General features: G+C 51.1%; 3 protein-coding genes across 7 annotated transcripts; 1 reads left to right on the top strand and 2 right to left on the bottom strand.

The window, feature by feature from the left end:
- Window positions 1–96: 96 nt before the first annotated feature.
- Window positions 97–3755, bottom strand: TAX1BP3 (Tax1 binding protein 3). Its single transcript, XM_039720410.1, has 4 exons — window positions 3664–3755; window positions 2188–2307; window positions 1836–1913; window positions 97–1651 (listed from the first exon to the last, which is right to left on the bottom strand). Exons 1-4 carry the CDS (start codon window positions 3700–3702, stop codon window positions 1514–1516), a joined length of 375 nt encoding a protein of 124 aa, XP_039576344.1. The 5' UTR covers window positions 3703–3755; the 3' UTR covers window positions 97–1513.
- EMC6 (ER membrane protein complex subunit 6) lies at window positions 3748–4427 on the top strand. Its single transcript, XM_039720411.1, has 2 exons — window positions 3748–3788; window positions 3885–4427. Exon 2 carries the CDS (start codon window positions 3927–3929, stop codon window positions 4257–4259), a length of 333 nt encoding a protein of 110 aa, XP_039576345.1. The 5' UTR covers window positions 3748–3788; window positions 3885–3926; the 3' UTR covers window positions 4260–4427.
- Window positions 4428–6322: 1895 nt separating this feature from the next.
- Window positions 6323–15847, bottom strand: P2RX5 (purinergic receptor P2X 5). Of its 5 annotated transcripts, none has more exons than XM_039720902.1 (12): window positions 15616–15847; window positions 12822–12972; window positions 12275–12463; window positions 11290–11365; window positions 10872–10968; window positions 10431–10511; window positions 9309–9447; window positions 8596–8732; window positions 8241–8334; window positions 7682–7747; window positions 7256–7338; window positions 6323–6900 (listed from the first exon to the last, which is right to left on the bottom strand). In XM_039720902.1, exons 1-12 carry the CDS (start codon window positions 15750–15752, stop codon window positions 6825–6827), a joined length of 1326 nt encoding a protein of 441 aa, XP_039576836.1. In that variant the 5' UTR covers window positions 15753–15847; the 3' UTR covers window positions 6323–6824. The 5 variants fall into 5 exon arrangements, with proteins under 5 accessions (XP_039576836.1, XP_039576837.1, XP_039576838.1 ...); XM_039720903.1 differs by having other exon boundaries at window positions 12287–12463; window positions 15616–15846; XM_039720904.1 differs by having other exon boundaries at window positions 12344–12463; window positions 15616–15846.
- Between the last annotated feature and the right edge of the window lie 1271 nt (window positions 15848–17118).

Raw genomic sequence — 17118 nt, 5'->3', positions numbered from 1 at the left:
ACCTCACTGACCTCAGTCATTCCAAAATCTACCCTTGAGCCAAAAATGGGCACAGCTAGAGGTGATGTAGCACTATTAAATGTAAGGAGAAACAGCTCAGGAAAACCAACTTTCTTTTATTGTAAAATCAAGTGAAAAAAGCAGTACAAATAGCAGTGTATCTTTATAGTAACAAAAATAACTCCAACTTGAAAGAATTATAATTTACTACTCAATTCTTAAGTAACAAAATTCTAAAGCAGGACTGTAGTAATTCCAGAGATATAAAATTGGTAAGGAGGCATCTGCTGGTGTGCACAGAACAGTCTGAGATGCATCAATCACAAGGTACATGGCACAGCAGTAAGGTACTGAATAAATTAGTCTGCCACCTCCTCGTGCTCTATTTACAACAGCTTACCCCGAGGCTGCTTAAGGAAACTACAGATATGTATAGATCAACTGAGGAGGATTAAAAACTCCAGGTTTTGGATAATTGTAAAGCTAACTGGCTAACAAACCACAGGATGCTAGATCATGGACTTAGGGTTGCAGCAAGAATCTTCAGTCCTGTGGCAAGTTGATTTAAACCACTTAGTATCCTGCTAGAAGTTTAAATTTGGTCAAGAGGCACTTCTGCAAAATTACTGGCATATTAATCTCTTCCATCCAATAAGTCACTGATTTAAGCACAGTCTTCTAAAAGACAAACCAAAATCCCTCCCATTTCAAGTCTGATAGAAATGGAATGAAGGACTGAAAACTCTACAGCTACAAGCAGCAGTTCTGGTAAGTTCAGGAACATTGTTTTGTTTCCTGCTCCATATTCCTTTCAATTAAACTCAATTCAACTGATGGTACAAATTGGGAACAAGGAGAATTCAGGTTTGAACTGTAGTGTCCATGAAGTTGTAGTGTATTTCACAGGCATTGATCTAACACTTGTGTGTTCCTCAGTTGTTCCTTGCCTGAAGAGGCTGCTTTGTCCAGGGAATCTTTGCAGGAAACTGTAATGCCCAAACCCTTCAGCCACTCTATCTTGCACAGAGTGAAGGATTAGTGCTCCTCCCCACAGCAGTGTGCAGCTCTTAACTCTGGCATTTGAATTTGGTAGTAGGGGGACAGGACAGCTCCTTTCTAAAAGCTTAGGCACAGCAAACCCTCTGGTCTCCCATAGCAGAAACCACATTTCCTCCTGAAATAGGAGGCTTTTGTGCTACAGAAGAATACCATCCAAGTTAAGGCTTTTCCAGTTGCTCTTAGATAAATTGGGTCTGTCCTGTCCTGAAAGCCATGTCCACAGAAGTCTTGCCATGTACCTGCAGGGCAGACTCTAGAGAAGCACTCTGCTGAGGGGAGTATTGTTTCACTACTGCCAGTTACACCAGAAGAAAATAAAATTTAAAAATTAGTGTTTACCAGGGTAGGAATATGCACTCCTTCCAGCCAACCTGTTCCAGTCTAATAGTTGATTCTTTCTTTGATACCAATCTATACATCTCCCTCCCCACCCCTTCCCCAGCTGGATGATGGATTAGGACATCATGGATTGCTGCACAGCCTTCTGCAGGGACTGCCTGGTCACCAGCAGCCGCACCACCTCCTCATTCCTTTTGGTCAGCCTCTTCCTGGCCTGGTCATGGGTCACCATGGTCATATCCCAGCCATTCACCTGGGAAAAAAAAGCAAAAAAATAAGGCAGGTGCATCAGAACCACGTAGTGGGTATGGTTATGCCACAGCTCAGTTTATTTATAAACCCCACAAACTCTCCTGGGAAGTACCCAGAAGATTATTTTCCCCAGCAGATGCTCCTTGCTCTGTACTACATCAGTACTGTCTTATTTTGGTGCTTACCTGCATGATCTTATCTCCAATCTGGAGTCCTGCAACTTCTGCTGGGCCTCCTGCTGTCACCCTTGTTACATAGATACCCTGGGGAAAAAAAAATGGAGTGTTCATTTATTAAATGTGGGGGATCCAAGGCCATTTGACTGATAACACAAAAAAACTCCATAGTGTATTATGAGATTTTAGTTAAAGACAGGCTTGTGCAATGCTGGACAATAGAAAAGGTGGAGAAGTCACTTGAATAACTTGGGCTGCAAGTGATAATGGGGCAAGAGAGTAGCTGGGGCAGAGGGCTGATGATGATTTGGGTGTCTCAGCCTTTGGGAAAGGGAATTGCTACAGAAAAAGATTGTCTGACCTTGTCAGTCTTGTCTTCAGAGAAAGGATTCTGAGAAGGGTCCTGATCAATGCCACCCCCAATGCTGAATCCCAGAATCAAATTGTCACCTTGACGAAGCTTATGTATTTCAATTCTTTGCTGGAAAGAGAAAGAGATCAAATCACTGAACATTGTGACAAGTGCATTTCAGACACTGACACTTCAGATCCAGTTAGATTGTCTTTCACAGAGATCCCACGACACAGCCCAGCCCCTCAATTACTCAGAGCTCTCCTGTCTGCCCAGAAATAGAAAGGAGCAGCACTAAAACCAGAGCAGCTCTCTGTAAACATGACTCATGCCTTGATAAGCAGCAGCCACTCATGACCAACCTCATCTTGCTCGTTATCCACATGCCTTATGTTCCTGCTAGTGCTATCAGCAGAAATAACAACCTATTATTAGGATGGTTCTTTTTCAGGATAACTTTTGTATCCCAGGGCAGGTTCCTCACTGCCCGATGCACAAAGGCATCTGAGCAGCTTTGTGCATTATGTCAGCATTGTAGAAATGCCAGCTGGTGCAATTCCTGAGCCAGGGTGAAAAGCCACGGTGTTAACTGACACAACAACCTCTCAAAAGGTGCTTCCACCCTGTCTAAGGGAAGATGTTCCTGCTCATTGCAGGGGGTGGATGAGATGACCTTCACGGGCGCCTTCTAACCCAAACAATCAGCGATTCTCCTCCCGCAGCCCTGTCACACAGACCCTGAACTTCCCCGCTGGATTCCAAACTCCCCGGATTCCAAACTCCCCGGATTCCAAACTCTCCGGATTCCAAACGCCCAAGCACAGCCCAGTCCCAGCCAGGGGAAAGCACAGCTCCCCACTCGCACTGCTTGCTGATTACAGCCATTATCTCACTTAAAAGCTCTGCTTCCCAAACCCCACCCAGCCGAGCAGGTGCTTGTGCTGCCGCTGCCCTCGGAGGGGGATCCGCGCCGGGACTGCCGCGCGGTGCCGGTACCGGGGCTCGCGCGTCCCGGCGCCTCCGCTCCGGCTCTCTCCAGCAGCCCCGCCCGGGGGTCGCGCCCTCCGCCCGGCCGAGCTCCCCCTCTGTTCTCGCACCCGGTATCGCGGACGGGAATCTGACAGCGGGGAGCGGCAACCGGGGCCGGCGGCGCTGCGGCCGCGCCCTTCGCCGGGGCACCGGGGCCGCGCGGGGACCTCCGCCCGGCGACAGCCCGCAGCCCGCTACCGGGCGGCGCCGCCGTCCCCGAACACACCCTTCCACGCACCCGCGAACCGGAGCTGCCCCGGGGCGGCACCTCCGCCGCTGACAGCGCCGGGCACCACCGGCATCCCCCTCTCCATCCCCGCCAGCAGCCCCGGGCACGGTACCCCGAAATAGCGGGGACGGGCTGCCCCGGTATGAACGCCGTGCCCGCTCACCACCACGGCGGTGACGGGCTGCCCCGGTGGGAGCGCCGTGCCCGCCCCTCCCGTGCCCGCTCACCACCACGGCGGTGAGCGGCTGTCCCGGCACGAACGCCATGTCCGCCCCTTCGCCGCCGCCGCCGCCCGAACAAAAGCGCCTCGCCCGGCCCCGCCCACGGGGCTGCGCGCCGCCGTGGATGAGAGGTATGGAGGAAGGGGAGGGCGGGCGGGAGGGCCCGCGGGGCTCTCCCGGCGGCCTGAGGGCGGGCGGGCTCGTACAGCGCGTTTGCTTCACCTCAGTGTCGGTGCGAGCGAGGAGGTGCCCGAGCCCGGCGCGGAGCCATGGCCGCCGTGGTGGCCAAGCGCGAGGGGCCGCAGTTCATCAGCGAGGCGGCGGTGCGGGGCAACGCGGCCATCCTGGACTATTGCCGCACCTCGGTGTCCGCCCTGTCGGGCGCCACCGCCGGCATCCTCGGCCTCACCGGCCTGCACGGCTTCATCTTCTACCTGCTGGCCTCCGTGCTGCTCTCCGTGCTGCTGGTGCTGAAGGCCGGGCGGCGGTGGAACAAGTACTTCAAGTCGCGGAGGCCGCTGTTCACCGGCGGGCTCGTGGGAGGGCTCTTCACCTACGTGCTGTTCTGGACTTTCCTCTACGGAATGGTTCACGTGTACTGAGCCGCTCCCCGAGCTGCGGGACTGCTGCCAGAAGTCACTGCGCAATAGGCCGGCTCACTTCCCAAGCTGTCGTCCGTGGCTCGTGTCGTTAATGCTGTTGGTAAATTATGTCCGAGTACGAATTAATCAGTAGCACTGTTCTAATTAAACTGAATGTGAAGCACCGTTTGGATGCCTCCTGTATTTGTTTCCTTGTTAAGGGGTAATTTTTGTCCCTAAGAGCAGGCACAGCTGTGGGGTTTGATTCATATAATCCCTTGCATCCTTTGTTTTTTGGATACACACACCAGTTACAATCCCCTCTGGGTGTGCTGTGTCCCTACACACAAATATTGGAGCACTAACACAGCACCCTGAAATAATGAAATTATTTAAAAATTTTAAATTTGAAATATTTAATTTTTTTTTTTAAATAATAATTCTCCTGGCAAAAGAAAATAATTAAGTGTATGTAAAGGTTTGGAACAGAAGCATTCATGCAAATGTTTTCCCTGACTGCCATCACTGTCACAGGTGCTTGTCACTGGTCTCCAGAAAAGCCACAAAAGGGGATAAATCCATCACCCACCATCCAGGTAAAGCCTTCCCTATAGCCCTGTTCCTGCAAAAATAAGTGATTCATTGGTGTGCTCACATCACTATCACCAAGAGAAGGTGGTGTGACCTGAAAAACACTTACAGAACACTCCCAGGGAGCACTGGCCTAAAGTGACACATTTTATTGCTGAACATGAAACACAAGGAGAAAAAAAAAGTCAAAGTCAAGAAATGAGCTCCTGAGAAGGAATCTGGTTATGTTTTATTAACAGCAGGGGTTGTAGGAGTTGTGTTACACAGTCTAAAGAAAGGAAACCTTCCAGGGGATCTGGGAGCCTGGAGACTTTAGATTCAGGAAATAACTTTGGTCCTCTCACAGGAGGATGTTTTGGCAAGTTAAAACAATGGTTTCAGCAGAGCACAGTCAGCTTTGCTTGCTTGCCAGGAGTTGTGCCAGGCCCTGATGTCACACAGGGGGTTCGCTGTGTGTTTCACCATCTAGAAATTACTCAACTCCAATTAAACCCTGACAGTCAAAAGCCTGGTGGGAACTCCTGTGCAGTGTATTTGCCTTGAGGGGAGACTTCTGACATGGACAGAAGGTTTTGGATGAGATGAGAGCACCAAAGGTACACAGCTTATCCTAAATGAACTCCAGTTTAATTCTGTTTTCTAGCCCCATTTTTGGCTCACTACACAGAAGCAGAGGGGGGGAGCTAGACTGGGTTTGCTGTCTGACGGGGTTCAGAGTTTACCACTGCTATCAGGTGAATTTTAATTTAGGATGAAGCTGTAGCTCAGTAACAACCTTAAAGAAGTTACAGCAGAGGTGGGTGCAGCTGCTGGTGCCATTAGTGCAGCCACTCAATGGCAGCAGCTCCCTGATGCTGCAGCAGGAGCCCTTTAACTTTTGGTATTCAAAGCATGCACAGAAACATTTAATCTTCATCAGGACAGGGTGTTTGCTGGAATGGGTAATCCTCATCCCAGTCAGGGTGATGGGGCAGCATGTACAGAACACAAAGATACTCCTTAAGCCCTTTTCTGAGGTTAGTTACATCCTCACATGAGATAAATGGACCAAATGGGCTGCAGGGAGACTGATTCTGCTGAGAGACAAGCACTTGTATTTCCAGAGGTCACTGGTGTTGAAGGAGCAGGCAGATATGTTCTAATTTTCCCTGCTGTGTTTGGAGGAGGCTGGCCCAGCCCGTGGCCCTGGCAGAGCTGCCCTCTCAGTCTGCAGCACAGCCAGGGTGTGCTGTGAGAAACAGAGGCTCATCCAGGCCTGCCCACACGAGAAATCAGGCAGTGATGGAGCGAGGACAGTCCTGAGCAAACAAAAGCAGGCACTGAAGGAAGGAGGCAGAAGCTGTGCAGGTGCTCCCAGGGCCACGCTGCTCCTCAGTGCATTAACCCCCACAAGAGTGACTGTCCCCCCTGCCTCACCCCTGCAGGATCACAGCCCCTTCCCCAGCCCCAAGAGCTGCTCCAGTGCCACATTTCCTGAGCAGAGCAGTCCTGCTCCAAGAGCTGCTCCAGTGCCACATTTCCTGCATTTCCTGAGCAGAGCAGTCCTGGCGCTTCACAGCTGATGTCACATCACCCAGGCAGGAGCTGGAGGCGGTGGCTGCCACAGCAGCAGAGCAGGAGACAGGTTGGGTTTCAGCTTCAGCCCTTCCCAAAGTGCTCCCATCACAGCTTTTCTCCTCGTGGAAGCAAAGCACAGCCACAGGACAGCGCTGGCTATTGGCATAAGTACAGATATATCTATCAGTGGATATAAAAACATTCATTGGGTGCCTTCTTTGTCCTTTCATAAAAATCCTTTTATAAATCCATAGTGACGACACACGTTGCAAGCTCAGGATCCCAGAGAAATCTCAGGGAAGAAATGCAGTCTTTAGAGAAGGTTTCTTCCTCTGGAAATCCTGATCTTAGTAGGCCTGATCTGGGGTATGTCCACCTCCCAGTGCTGGTGTGATGCCACACCTGTGTGGATTTCCTGGAGCAGGAGTCCAGCTGTGCCTAGAGCCCATCGAGCTGCTCCGGGCTCTGGTTCCCGTTCAGCGTAGGGCTCGACAAGGATTTCCTGGAGTTGGACCTGGGGAAATGCCACAGGGACAGCATGAGCAGCCTGCGTTTGTTTCAGGAGGCAAAAATGTTCCCAGCCAGGTCTCACCTTACCCCAAAGGCCCCTCCACATCTCAGTCCCACGAGGCTCTTGGAGCTGCCCCAATTCCACCCTCAGTTTTTAGCACAAGGCCATTGCCAGTCCAACCATGACACAGCAGCTGCCTTTGCTGCCTCACTGCAGCAAGGAATTACAGAAGAAGCCAATAACTTGGCCAAAATAACTTGGAAGAATATATTTCCCTGGAACTGTGCTCCTGTATCTCCTATTTCTATCTCTCTTAACAAAAAGCCACGATTTTTAACACAAAGCCAGGCCCACTTACTTGACTTCCTCATACTTTTTGCCTCGATAAAAGTTGCTCTTCTTGATCAAATATAGCAGCACCAGGTCACAAAAGAAAGCTCCCTGCAAAAGGAAAGAACTTGTGGTTTATCTTTGAAATGGAAGAGGAAGTGTTCTGATCTCATTAGAAATGAACATTAATGAAAGGATAACTTGTAGAAACTGTGTTTGCCTTCATTGAGAATGCATTTTCCAGGGTATATATATATATAATTTACAGCCTGTGGGGGTGTTTAGACTTCCAGGTTTATTAACAAATGGTTTTAAGAAAGGACACAGACACACCTGGCTGAGTAGTCAGAGTAGTAAAGATTCTGCTGGAGAAGATTTAAGCCCCCCATCCCATTCTCATCCCATTTGGGGTCTGGGTCCCCTGGGGTTACTTTAACACAAAACATTCACTTACAGCTCCCATAAGTGCCAGCCCCGAGCTGATGTTGATAATGGTGGGAATGATGTTAAATTTCCCTGCCTGGAAGAACAAAGGTCATGAAGTCACCACTGAGAGAACAACCCACAAAACAAACTCAAGGGTGTGGTACTGCCCTGGGGAAGCTGCTGCTGCCCCGGGTGCGTTTTGTTCCCAGGCACAACCACGGGGGACTTGCAGTGAGCAATCTTGGAGGCTGAAGGTCTCTGTGTCTTAGATCTGACTGTCCCTGGCTGCATTTCTGAGCTTGCATCATCCCTGGATTAGGCCCCTTTTCTCTCTGCAGTGCTTGCACATGGAAAAAGTCTCTGGGGCACACTTATTTCTGTTGGGCTTCACATGAGCCTGGTTTTAAGTAGAGGAGGTGCAGGCTCAGCTGCACTGCAGGTGATCTCTCTTACACGGGGATTAACTCCACATGGATGGATGGGAAAAGCCCTTCCCTACAACAAACCAGAGAGGCTCTCCTCACCTCAGAGCTGCCTCCCCCCAGTTCCTTTCCCTGCAGGCTCTGGGACATCCTGGCTGCCCTCACCTTGCCATTCACCATCACGTCGAAGCGGATTCCGTAGGCTTTAATGAGCGTCCTGTAGTCGACCCCCTGAGCATCCCGGTAGTACTTGGCAAACCTGGAACACAGCAATGCTGGCTTTAATTCCACCTGCCCCTCTGAAGTCTCTCATCCCTTCACAGGGATCTGTTCCCTTTTCAAAGCCAGCTTCAGCCTGCCAGGAGCACTGCCTACTTCCCTCCCTCCTCTGCAGCGCTCTGTGCTCGGCTGCAGCAGTGCCTGGCACAGGCTGGTGCCACTCCACTGCCAACCTCCAGCACCTGCAAGCCCAAGCAGCCCAGCCCAGCTTGTACTGCATCGTGCCCTCCTCTGTACCCACCTGAAGTTGTACCCAGAAGAGATGGAGGTTTCTGCAGACTTGTTATCCAGCCGGCTAAAAGAATAGTGAGGATTACATTCAGAAGGGGCTTTATCAAGATCACAGTTCCATTCAATCTGAATTCCTATCACACCACCCTTAAAAGAGAGAGACAGGGTGAGTTGTTTAAGCTTAGTTCAGTTGAAGTGTCTTCAAGTTTGTCAGACCCTTGGGCAGGTTTTCCCCAGGGGCAAGAAGCAGCTGCACTTCTGGTCAAACAAGGGGGCACACATTCCTGTTTGGGATTCAGATGTGTGACATTAATCCCATTATTACTGTACAACCCCACTTCTCCCTGTGCTGGTATCCTAAGCTGTCTCATCCCAGGACATTGATTTCATTCCATTCCACACTTCAGTGGGGAAAATGATCTTTTATGCAGGGGTGGATTTCCAGAGTTCTGGGTGTAAACCAACACTGTATTAATGTTGAAATTAAACAAAGAATCCCTGCTGGCAGAGCAGCAGTTTGGGCAGCCCTGAATAGAAGTAACTGACCCAGCCAGCTGTTTTAGAGAACCCCCATTCCCTGGGGACAGGATAAATGGAACCAGCTTGACTTTAAGCACTGTCACCTCTGCAGTGCAGTGCAGGAGGCAGCTCCCTGGGCAGCGACTCCTCACAGCCTCCCAGTGAAACAGCTGGGAGCAGCCAGGAGCCCCGGGGCACTCCTACCTCCGAGGCCATCTCCTGGAAGTTGCCCCCAGCCCAGCGGACGATGTTGCCCAGCACGAAGATGGGGCAGTAGGGATGCTCCTGGCTGTACCGACAGCTCTTCAGGTAGGACTCGTTGTTGGTTGCCAGCACGTTCATCCTGCACAGAGGAAACAGGGAAATCCACCTTGGCTCCTTCTTTCCTTGCCTTCAGAGCCTGCAGCAGGACTGCAGAGACAGGAGGCTGCTCCAGCACCCTCTGTGCACAGCAGCCTTGTCACCATGAGGGTGTCTCTGCTGCTGGCCTGGGGAAAGCAGTCTGTCCCCCAAAAATTACGTACTGGCCAGGAAAGGACTTGGCCAGCTGAATCAGGGCTCAAGAAAGGACTCACACAGAACAGACTGCCAGGCTGCCCCAGGGCCACCTGTTTGTCTCAAGGGAAAACAACAGGATTCTAGAAATCTGAGCCCAGGACAAGAGCCAGGACACGACATGCACATTTCTACACTGCTTTAGTTTGTTCAAATTGCAGCAGCAAAGGCAAATTAATATTTTTTTTAATTTGTAGATGGGGCAGTAGGGATGCTCCTGGCTGTACCGACAGCTCTTCAGGTAGGACTCGTTGTTGGTTGCCAGCACGTTCATCCTGCACAGAGGAACAGGGAAATCCACCTTGGCTCCTTCTTTCCTTGCCTTCAGAGCCTGCAGCAGGACTGCAGAGACAGGAGGCTGCTCCAGCACCCTCTGTGCACAGCAGCCTTGTCACCATGAGGGTGTCTCTGCTGCTGGCCTGGGGAAAGCAGTCTGTCCCCCAAAAATTACGTACTGGCCAGGAAAGGACTTGGCCAGCTGAATCAGGGCTCAAGAAAGGACTCACACAGAACAGACTGCCAGGCTGCCCCAGGGCCACCTGTTTGTCTCAAGGGAAAACAACAGGATTCTAGAAATCTGAGCCCAGGACAAGAGCCAGGACACGCACATTTCTACACTGCTTTAGTTTGTTCAAATTGCAGCAGCAAAAGCAAACTAATATTTTTTTTTAATTTGTATTTTTTTTGCCAGCCTTGTCCAGGCACTTTATTTTTCTGGAGGAGGGGGAGTATCTATTGAGCAGGAGCAGCTCAGGAACCTGTGGCACTTACTTGGAGAACTTAAACTTGGGGAAGCGAATGGAGTTCTTGATGTAAACAGTGAAGTTTTCTGCGCTGCCCAGAAGTGGTTTCCTGGAAGAGAAAGATTTGTTCTCTTTGTCCCCTGCCCACATGTGAAATCTTGAATTGCCATTTTAGAAACAGCTTTATCCAGTAGCTTGGATGGCACCAGGCCAGCTGTGCCACTTCCCCCACAGTGCCAGCAAGGGGTTGGTGAGGAGCGTGCAGGTCCAGGGGACACCCCGAGAGCTGGGAGCAGCCAGGGAGAGGAGCAGGGGGAGCAGAGGGCCAGTCCTGCCAGGGGGGGCCTTGCAGAGCCCCTCCTGCACTGAGCAGCCAACATTCCAGCAAGCACCCAAGCAGAGGGGACACAGGAACTGCGCTGGGGGACAGACAAGCCAAGCAACCCAGGCTTGGAAACCAGACACGTACTTGGGCTTGGATCTTTTCTCCACTGGGCACCAGGCCAGTATCTCACAAGTCCCTCTGGTGCTGCCCCTGTCTTTCAAACAACGGCCAGTCTTAACCCCTGCGAGCAGACAGCACAGAAAAGGTCACACCAAGCAGTCACCTCCTCTCCTTGCCTACAGGGCACGTGAAAATAGAGGATTTTCCCTCTCCTCCCTGCTGTGAAAGGGCCTCTCAGCTGGAACAAACACCCTCTTGTTGTGCCTCTGAGCAGCCTGGGGTTCCCTGGCCCAGCCAGCACAGAGCTGTAAGCAAGGCAGGGATCTTAATAAAAGAGAGGAAAGGAAAGCAAGGCCTTGGTGCTCTCTGGAATCTGAGATTTGGGGGGTGTGCCCAGGCTGAGGGCTCTGAGGGACACCAGACACAGCTCAATCTCCCTCACCATTGCCAGCCACCACTGCTTCCCCTTCCTGGCAGTCCGTGTCCTTGTCACACAGGGCATCGGGAATGCTGGCACTCTGCAGGGGGAAAGGACACAAGTGACAGTGAGACAGGACACCAGAGCCAGGGAAAGCGGGGTGGATTTGTGTGAGCACTAAAACCACCCAGCTGAAGTGGTAACTGGGGGTCATGCAAGCATATCCCACCACCAGGAGCACCAGCATTCAGCCACACCCTCCCAATTTTGATTCTCTTCAGTCTGGAGAGGGGCAGACTGAAAAAAACCAGCACTAGCACCCACCAAAACCAGGCAGGAGGCCATCTGGAGAGGGGCAGACTGAAAAAAAAAAAGCACTAGCACTCACCAAAACCAGGCAGGAGGCCCCTTTGCTTTAAGATAACCCTACCTTGGATCTAAGCCACAAAGTTCTCTGGCCCAAATGTGCCCCTGTCCTGGCTGCAGGGCCACCAGAGGACAGCAGTGCCCTGGCCAAGCCAGCTGTGCTCCCGGTGTGACATGGAAAATCCAGCTGCTCCATGGACAAAGATCCAGCTGCTCCATGCACAGCACTCCCTGCACAGCCACACTCCTCCTCCCCGGGCTCCAGCCCACTCCAAACACCTCCACAGAGGATATTCCACATGACACAAGCACCTCATGCCTTTGGCCTTCAGGGCATGTTCTGGAAGGTTCTGAGCAGCCACACCATGTCTGGGAGGTAACCAGAGCCTGAATGTTCAGCACTTTCCAGGATGGGGCTCTTAAAAAGTCTCCTCTCCCCATAACTACCATGAGTAACATCAAAGTTGTTTTCCCAGGGCCTTTTCTAACCCTGAGCAATCACTGCCTGGTCTCATCTCCAGCTGGGCAGAAATTCAACACCACCTAAAATCAGGAAGGCTCTGCATCATCAATGCCTCTGGAAATGCAGACAGCTGAGCCTCCCAGCTTTACAGTAATTTCCCACACTGAGCATTTACACTACAGGAAAAAATACTTGTCTTTCATCCTTCCTTTCTTTGTTGCTCCAGAAGTGTCCTCTGTCAGTTCTTACCCCCGGCTTTGCAGGGGTCTGGGGGTCAAGGGGCTCAGTTCTTCCTACCTCAGCACACGTGGCTTGTCTCTGGTTGGGGGTCACAATCAGATTTGTCATGACAAAGAAGACACTTTCACCCTGCAATAAACAAAGAGTTAGAAAAATTGGTTTACTTTTAAAGTATTTGTAATAAGGAGCATGAGGCTCTCTTCAGAAGAGAGCAACCCCCTCTCCCCACGGCTTTTCAGGCTGAGATACAACATCACCCTTTGTGTGGATATTTGTTTGGATGAATTCCCTCACACTGTGGGTGCACACACAACCATGAGAGCCAGCCCACGGTCCTGGGGAGGGGCAAAGCACCCCCAGCATCTCAAATAAAAAACTCACAGCAGAAAACCCCTTCCAACATCACTTTCTTGTATTCCATCTCCTGCTAATTCACAGGGGAAGACCTGGACAGATCACTTCAGCCCCCACAGGGGGTGATGCCAACCTGGGGAGGGATGACATAGTCTGCAACATCCCAAATCCTCTCCCCCAGCTCCGAGGTGTTGGTGAAGGCCACCCCTTTCAGCTTGGTGATGACGGAGCTCTGGAGGGACGTGTCTGTGTCCTGGTAGCCTTTCTTGACCACAAACACCCACCTGCGTGAACACAGCAGCGTTAGGGGCAGTCAGACAGAAAAATTCACACCAAGGTCAAATCAAAACATGCCAATGACACCAAACCCTCTGCAACTGCTAATAAAGGATAAACTCCTGGACATGAGCTGTGCTTGCCAACAGTGGAGGAATGTGTAATAACAGGTCGTGAGGTAAGAAACCAAAGCCTCCATCTGTGCTACACTCAGCAACCTCAGAAAGGGAAAGGAAGAGTAGGGCTGTGTCTTTCTCAAGATGAAAACCAAGGGAGGCTTTTGCAGGTTCACAAGTGCAGAACTCTCACCTCAGCACACAGACACCGAGCTGGCAGCCAGCAACAGAGCAGGCTGGGAGATCCCTGCAGCTGAGCTGGGGATGCCTGGCAGAATCCTGCAGGGGATATTCCCAGCTGGATCCAGCTCCTCTGTGAGCCAGGGTGATGGGAACAGCCTGGCTGCTCCCTGGGAGAGCTCCTGAGCCATGCAGGGAAAGGCTTTGCCTCCTTCTCTCCACTGGAAGCAGCAGGAGCTCCATTTCCCTGGGTGAAAACCTCTGGCCAAATGAAACACTCCCAGCTCCCCCACAATACTGCTAACATCACCTGCGAGGACAATAAGTCACCCTTGAAGAAGCTGAGGGCTGGGAGAGGGAGAGAGGCTGAATCTGTGGCACAGCTCCCCTTCCCAGGCTCTCCTGCCCACAGGGAGGGGCAGGGGCTGAGCAGCACTGGTGGCACACAGCCCCTCACCTGCCACGTGTGACAAACCCGCACAGGAACACTCCCCACTGCTATAAATACATCTTAAAATATTGCTTTTCCCAAATATTAAAACGGATGCTATATGTATAATGTTAAAGTAACTTTGCTATAAAGATACAGTTTATAGTTTTCATTCCTGTTTAGGAACTGGTTTATAGTTTATATTTCTGTTAGACAGGGTAGTGAAATAGCTGATATAAGCATTCTTGTGTTAAACTGCCTGCTTGGTTGGGATAACATTCAGTGAACACAAGAAGAAGACCCCTGCTGTTGATATGCCAACTGACAACCCTTACCATCAGCAGAAAGTATGGACCAAAGCCCAAACTGGGGGTGATGATAAGAATGGACTAAAACCACCACCAAGAAATGCAGATGCTCTAAAAAGGCAGCCCTGAGGACCATTCCAAACAATTCTTGGAACACGTTAACTGGTCTGGGGGGAAAGTTTCAATATGCATAGTTGTTTATTAACATGCAACAGGCTGATGCAATAGAAATGGTAAATAAAGGCTGTTTCTGAAATGGCCAGGGTGCTCTTGGTGGAATGCCAAGAAGCACCTGGCCGTTGAATTGTTTGCTTTATTTTCTTTGTCTCCTGCTGTCCGTTATTAAACTTTTACATTTCTACAGGAGAGTGAACCTGGTTTTTCACCCCCACCCTGGGAAGTTTCCTACTCTCAAGAACACTGATTTCCTCTCCCAGGAGGGCTCAAAAGCAGATCTCTGCACATTTTCTGCTGTGAATCAATGAAGCAATGGCAGCTGCATCCCAGAAATAGCCCAGAAGGGTTGGAGGATCCCCACCCCAAGTCAGGCTGTGAACAGGGACAAGATCCTGCAAAAGGCACAAAGGGGTCACTGCAGGGACCATCAGTGACAGTGCCAGGGGTGTGCAGGAGGCCACGGATGCCAAGGGAGGAAAACAAGCCTGCCCTGTCCGTGCTGTGTCTCTGGCAGCCCTCAGCAATGCTCTCTCAGGATTTCTCCTTCATCCAGCCCGTGCCAGGCTGCTGGGGAGCTGCTCTGCTCCCTGGAGCAGGCTCTGGGGCTGCACAGCTTTCTATAAATACACCCAGCACGTAAAAATGACTCTGCTATATTTAATCAGTGGAAACACGAGGTGTGGGAAAGGTGAAGGGACCAGAGGCACAGACAGCGAGGGGACAGTTAGGTGTCACAATCTGAAAAGCCTCAGAAACCCAGGAATCGACAGCACAGGCTGGGTAATTCCAGGTCTGAGCCTGCAGGGACCATCCCCGTGCCCAGCACACACCAGTGTGACCAGTGTGCTGCAGAACTGGGCCTTTCCCAGGCTGTTCCTGAGCCAAGCTGCCCTGCTCTGAAATGAATGCAAAGCAGCTGACATTGCTGCTGCCTCAGCCCCCACAGCCGGGCTGCTGCAGCCCACTCCAGCACAGAAATCTCCCATTTTCTGCTTGCTTCCCTCCCCTCTGCACCTGAGCAGGTCATGATGCTGTGCAGAAAACACAGGTGTGGCCCAAGGCTCAGCACCAGGGATGATAATGCTCATTTTTCCTGAGGAATCAAGCAGTAGAGTTTGGCACCATTCCCACAAAATATAGAAATAAAAGCATAAATAATGCAGTACAAAGCCATAGTCACTGGGTCTATTTTTAACCCGACCCTAATCTGAAAAGTAGAGCTGAATCTAGCCATCCCTAGCAGATGAAAAATCAGATATAACCTATTAGACACTACAAAATGCAGCTGTATAAACCTGTCTGATGATCTGCATCGAAATCAGGAGACATAGCAGGCATGCAGAGTACCCTAATTTATCTTTATCACAGCAAACCCCATCCTTATCACAGCAAAAACCCATCCTTATCACAGCAAAACATGGAGCAGAGGGTGATTCTTACCCCACCAGGTAAGCCAGGATGGAGAGCTGCACCACTCGGTAGAGGACCCCCACCTTCTTGTTCTTGGCAATGACGTATTTCTCCGTTTTATAATCGAAAAGAGACAGAAATAAAGCCTTCCAAGCCACCTGCCCCATGCTCCCGGCTCGCTCGGTGGCTGGAGCAGGCAGAGCTCGCACCACCCACACGTGCAGTGCATGGAAACCTGACACACCAGCCCTGCTCTCCTCCTCCTCCTCCTCCTCCCTCAGCTGCTCTCCGGCAGCAGCTCAGTCGGGAGGCAGCCCCTGCACTGAGTCACATCCTTCCTGAGCTGATTCATCCCTGGGGATAGCCCCTCTCTCCCCCAGGTTTCATTCTTTTCCCCCAGAAAATATTTAGAATTGAATAGCACAAAGCCGTGCTCACACAGCCACAGAATGTGCTGGGCTGGAAGGGACCAGCAAGAACCACCCAGTCCAACCCTCAGCCCTGCACAGACACCCCCAAAACGTGTCACCCCTCTGCCTGGCAGTGTTTCCAAACGCTCCTGGAGCTCTGGCAGGCTGTGCCCATTCCCTGGGCAGCCTGGCAGTGCCAGCAGCCTCTGGCAGAGCAGAGGGTGCCCAGCCTGTCCTGATGCCCACCCTGACCCTCCCTGAGCCAGCTGCAGCCCTTCCCTGGCTCCTGCCACTGTCACAGAGTCACCTGTCCCCATCTGCAGCACCCCAGGGGACACAGGGACAGCCTCTCACCATTTCTCAGTGATTAAAGCTTTTCTTCAGCCTTTACAGGATGACAACACACTGGGGTAAATTTTTGATTTCTTAAGTGTTGAGCAGTGAGAACCAAGGTCCTTGAGAGTCAGCCAAAACACCTGCCTGGTCCCCACTCCTTTCCACCAAATTAAGAAAATTAATAAATTCTGCATGTGCCTAAGGATAAATTACTGCTTTCCAGGAAAACATGAGGAACCAAGCAGAGGTGACAAAGATGAGCAGCCTGGGTTTGCTTCAGGAAGGAATGTGGGCAAGAAGCTCCCAGCCCAGCCTGTCTCACCTTACCCCAAATGCCCCTCCATGCAGCAGGAGCTCCAGATCCCAGTTCCATGAGGTTTCCTGAGGCTCCTGGGGCTGCCCCAGTCCCATCCTGGCTCACGAGGGAGCACCAGGCCAGGGGCAGTGACACAGCAGCTGCCTCTGCTCCCCAGCTCTCTGCAGAATGAATAACAGAGGGAGCCAGGAGCTGCTAAACTCATTTCAAGAAATATAATTTCCTGTAATTGACCTCCGTTTGCCAATAACAATTACTGTGCTCCTGTATCTCCTTTTATTTCTATTAGGCAGAAAAATGAAGAAACTGCCCTGGACAAATCCCTTCCCTGGGAAAATCATTTTAAGGTCTCAGGCTGTATGAAAATGTTGTCCTTCATCCTCCTTAAATTCCACATCAAATTTAAGCAGATGGATCTGGTTTTTAATGAAGTAGCTCCAAATCACAGGAGAATCACAACCAGCGTCACAA

The sequence above is a fragment of the Passer montanus genome, unplaced genomic scaffold (genome assembly GCF_014805655.1).
Source record: "Passer montanus isolate IOZ18808 unplaced genomic scaffold, ASM1480565v1 scaffold44, whole genome shotgun sequence".
Taxonomy (NCBI): Eukaryota; Metazoa; Chordata; class Aves; order Passeriformes; family Passeridae; genus Passer; species Passer montanus.
The sequence above is the reverse complement of the archived record's forward strand: the minus strand, read 5'-3'. Positions and strand labels throughout refer to the sequence as shown.

Bases quoted from the DNA above. Each gene is read 5' to 3' on its own strand.
- TAX1BP3 (XM_039720410.1), bottom strand. From the start codon at position 3,702: ATGGCGTTCGTGCCGGGACAGCCGCTCACCGCCGTGGTG. The intron at 1,914-2,187 runs GTCAGACAATCT...TTTTTTCCCCAG, and splicing joins CTGAAGACAAGACTGACAAG to GGTATCTATGTAACAAGGGT. The intron at 1,652-1,835 runs GTAAGCACCAAA...TTTTTTTCCCAG, and splicing joins TTGGAGATAAGATCATGCAG to GTGAATGGCTGGGATATGAC.
- P2RX5 (XM_039720902.1), bottom strand. From the start codon at position 15,752: ATGGGGCAGGTGGCTTGGAAGGCTTTATTTCTGTCTCTTTTCGATTAT. The intron at 10,969-11,289 runs GTGAGGGAGATT...GTCTGCTCGCAG, and splicing joins AGCAGTGGTGGCTGGCAATG to GGGTTAAGACTGGCCGTTGT. The intron at 6,901-7,255 runs GTAAGTGGGCCT...GCATTTCCCCAG, and splicing joins AAAAAGTATGAGGAAGTCAA to GTCCAACTCCAGGAAATCCT.
- EMC6 (XM_039720411.1), top strand. From the start codon at position 3,927: ATGGCCGCCGTGGTGGCCAAGCGCGAGGGGCCGCAGTTCATCAGCGAG.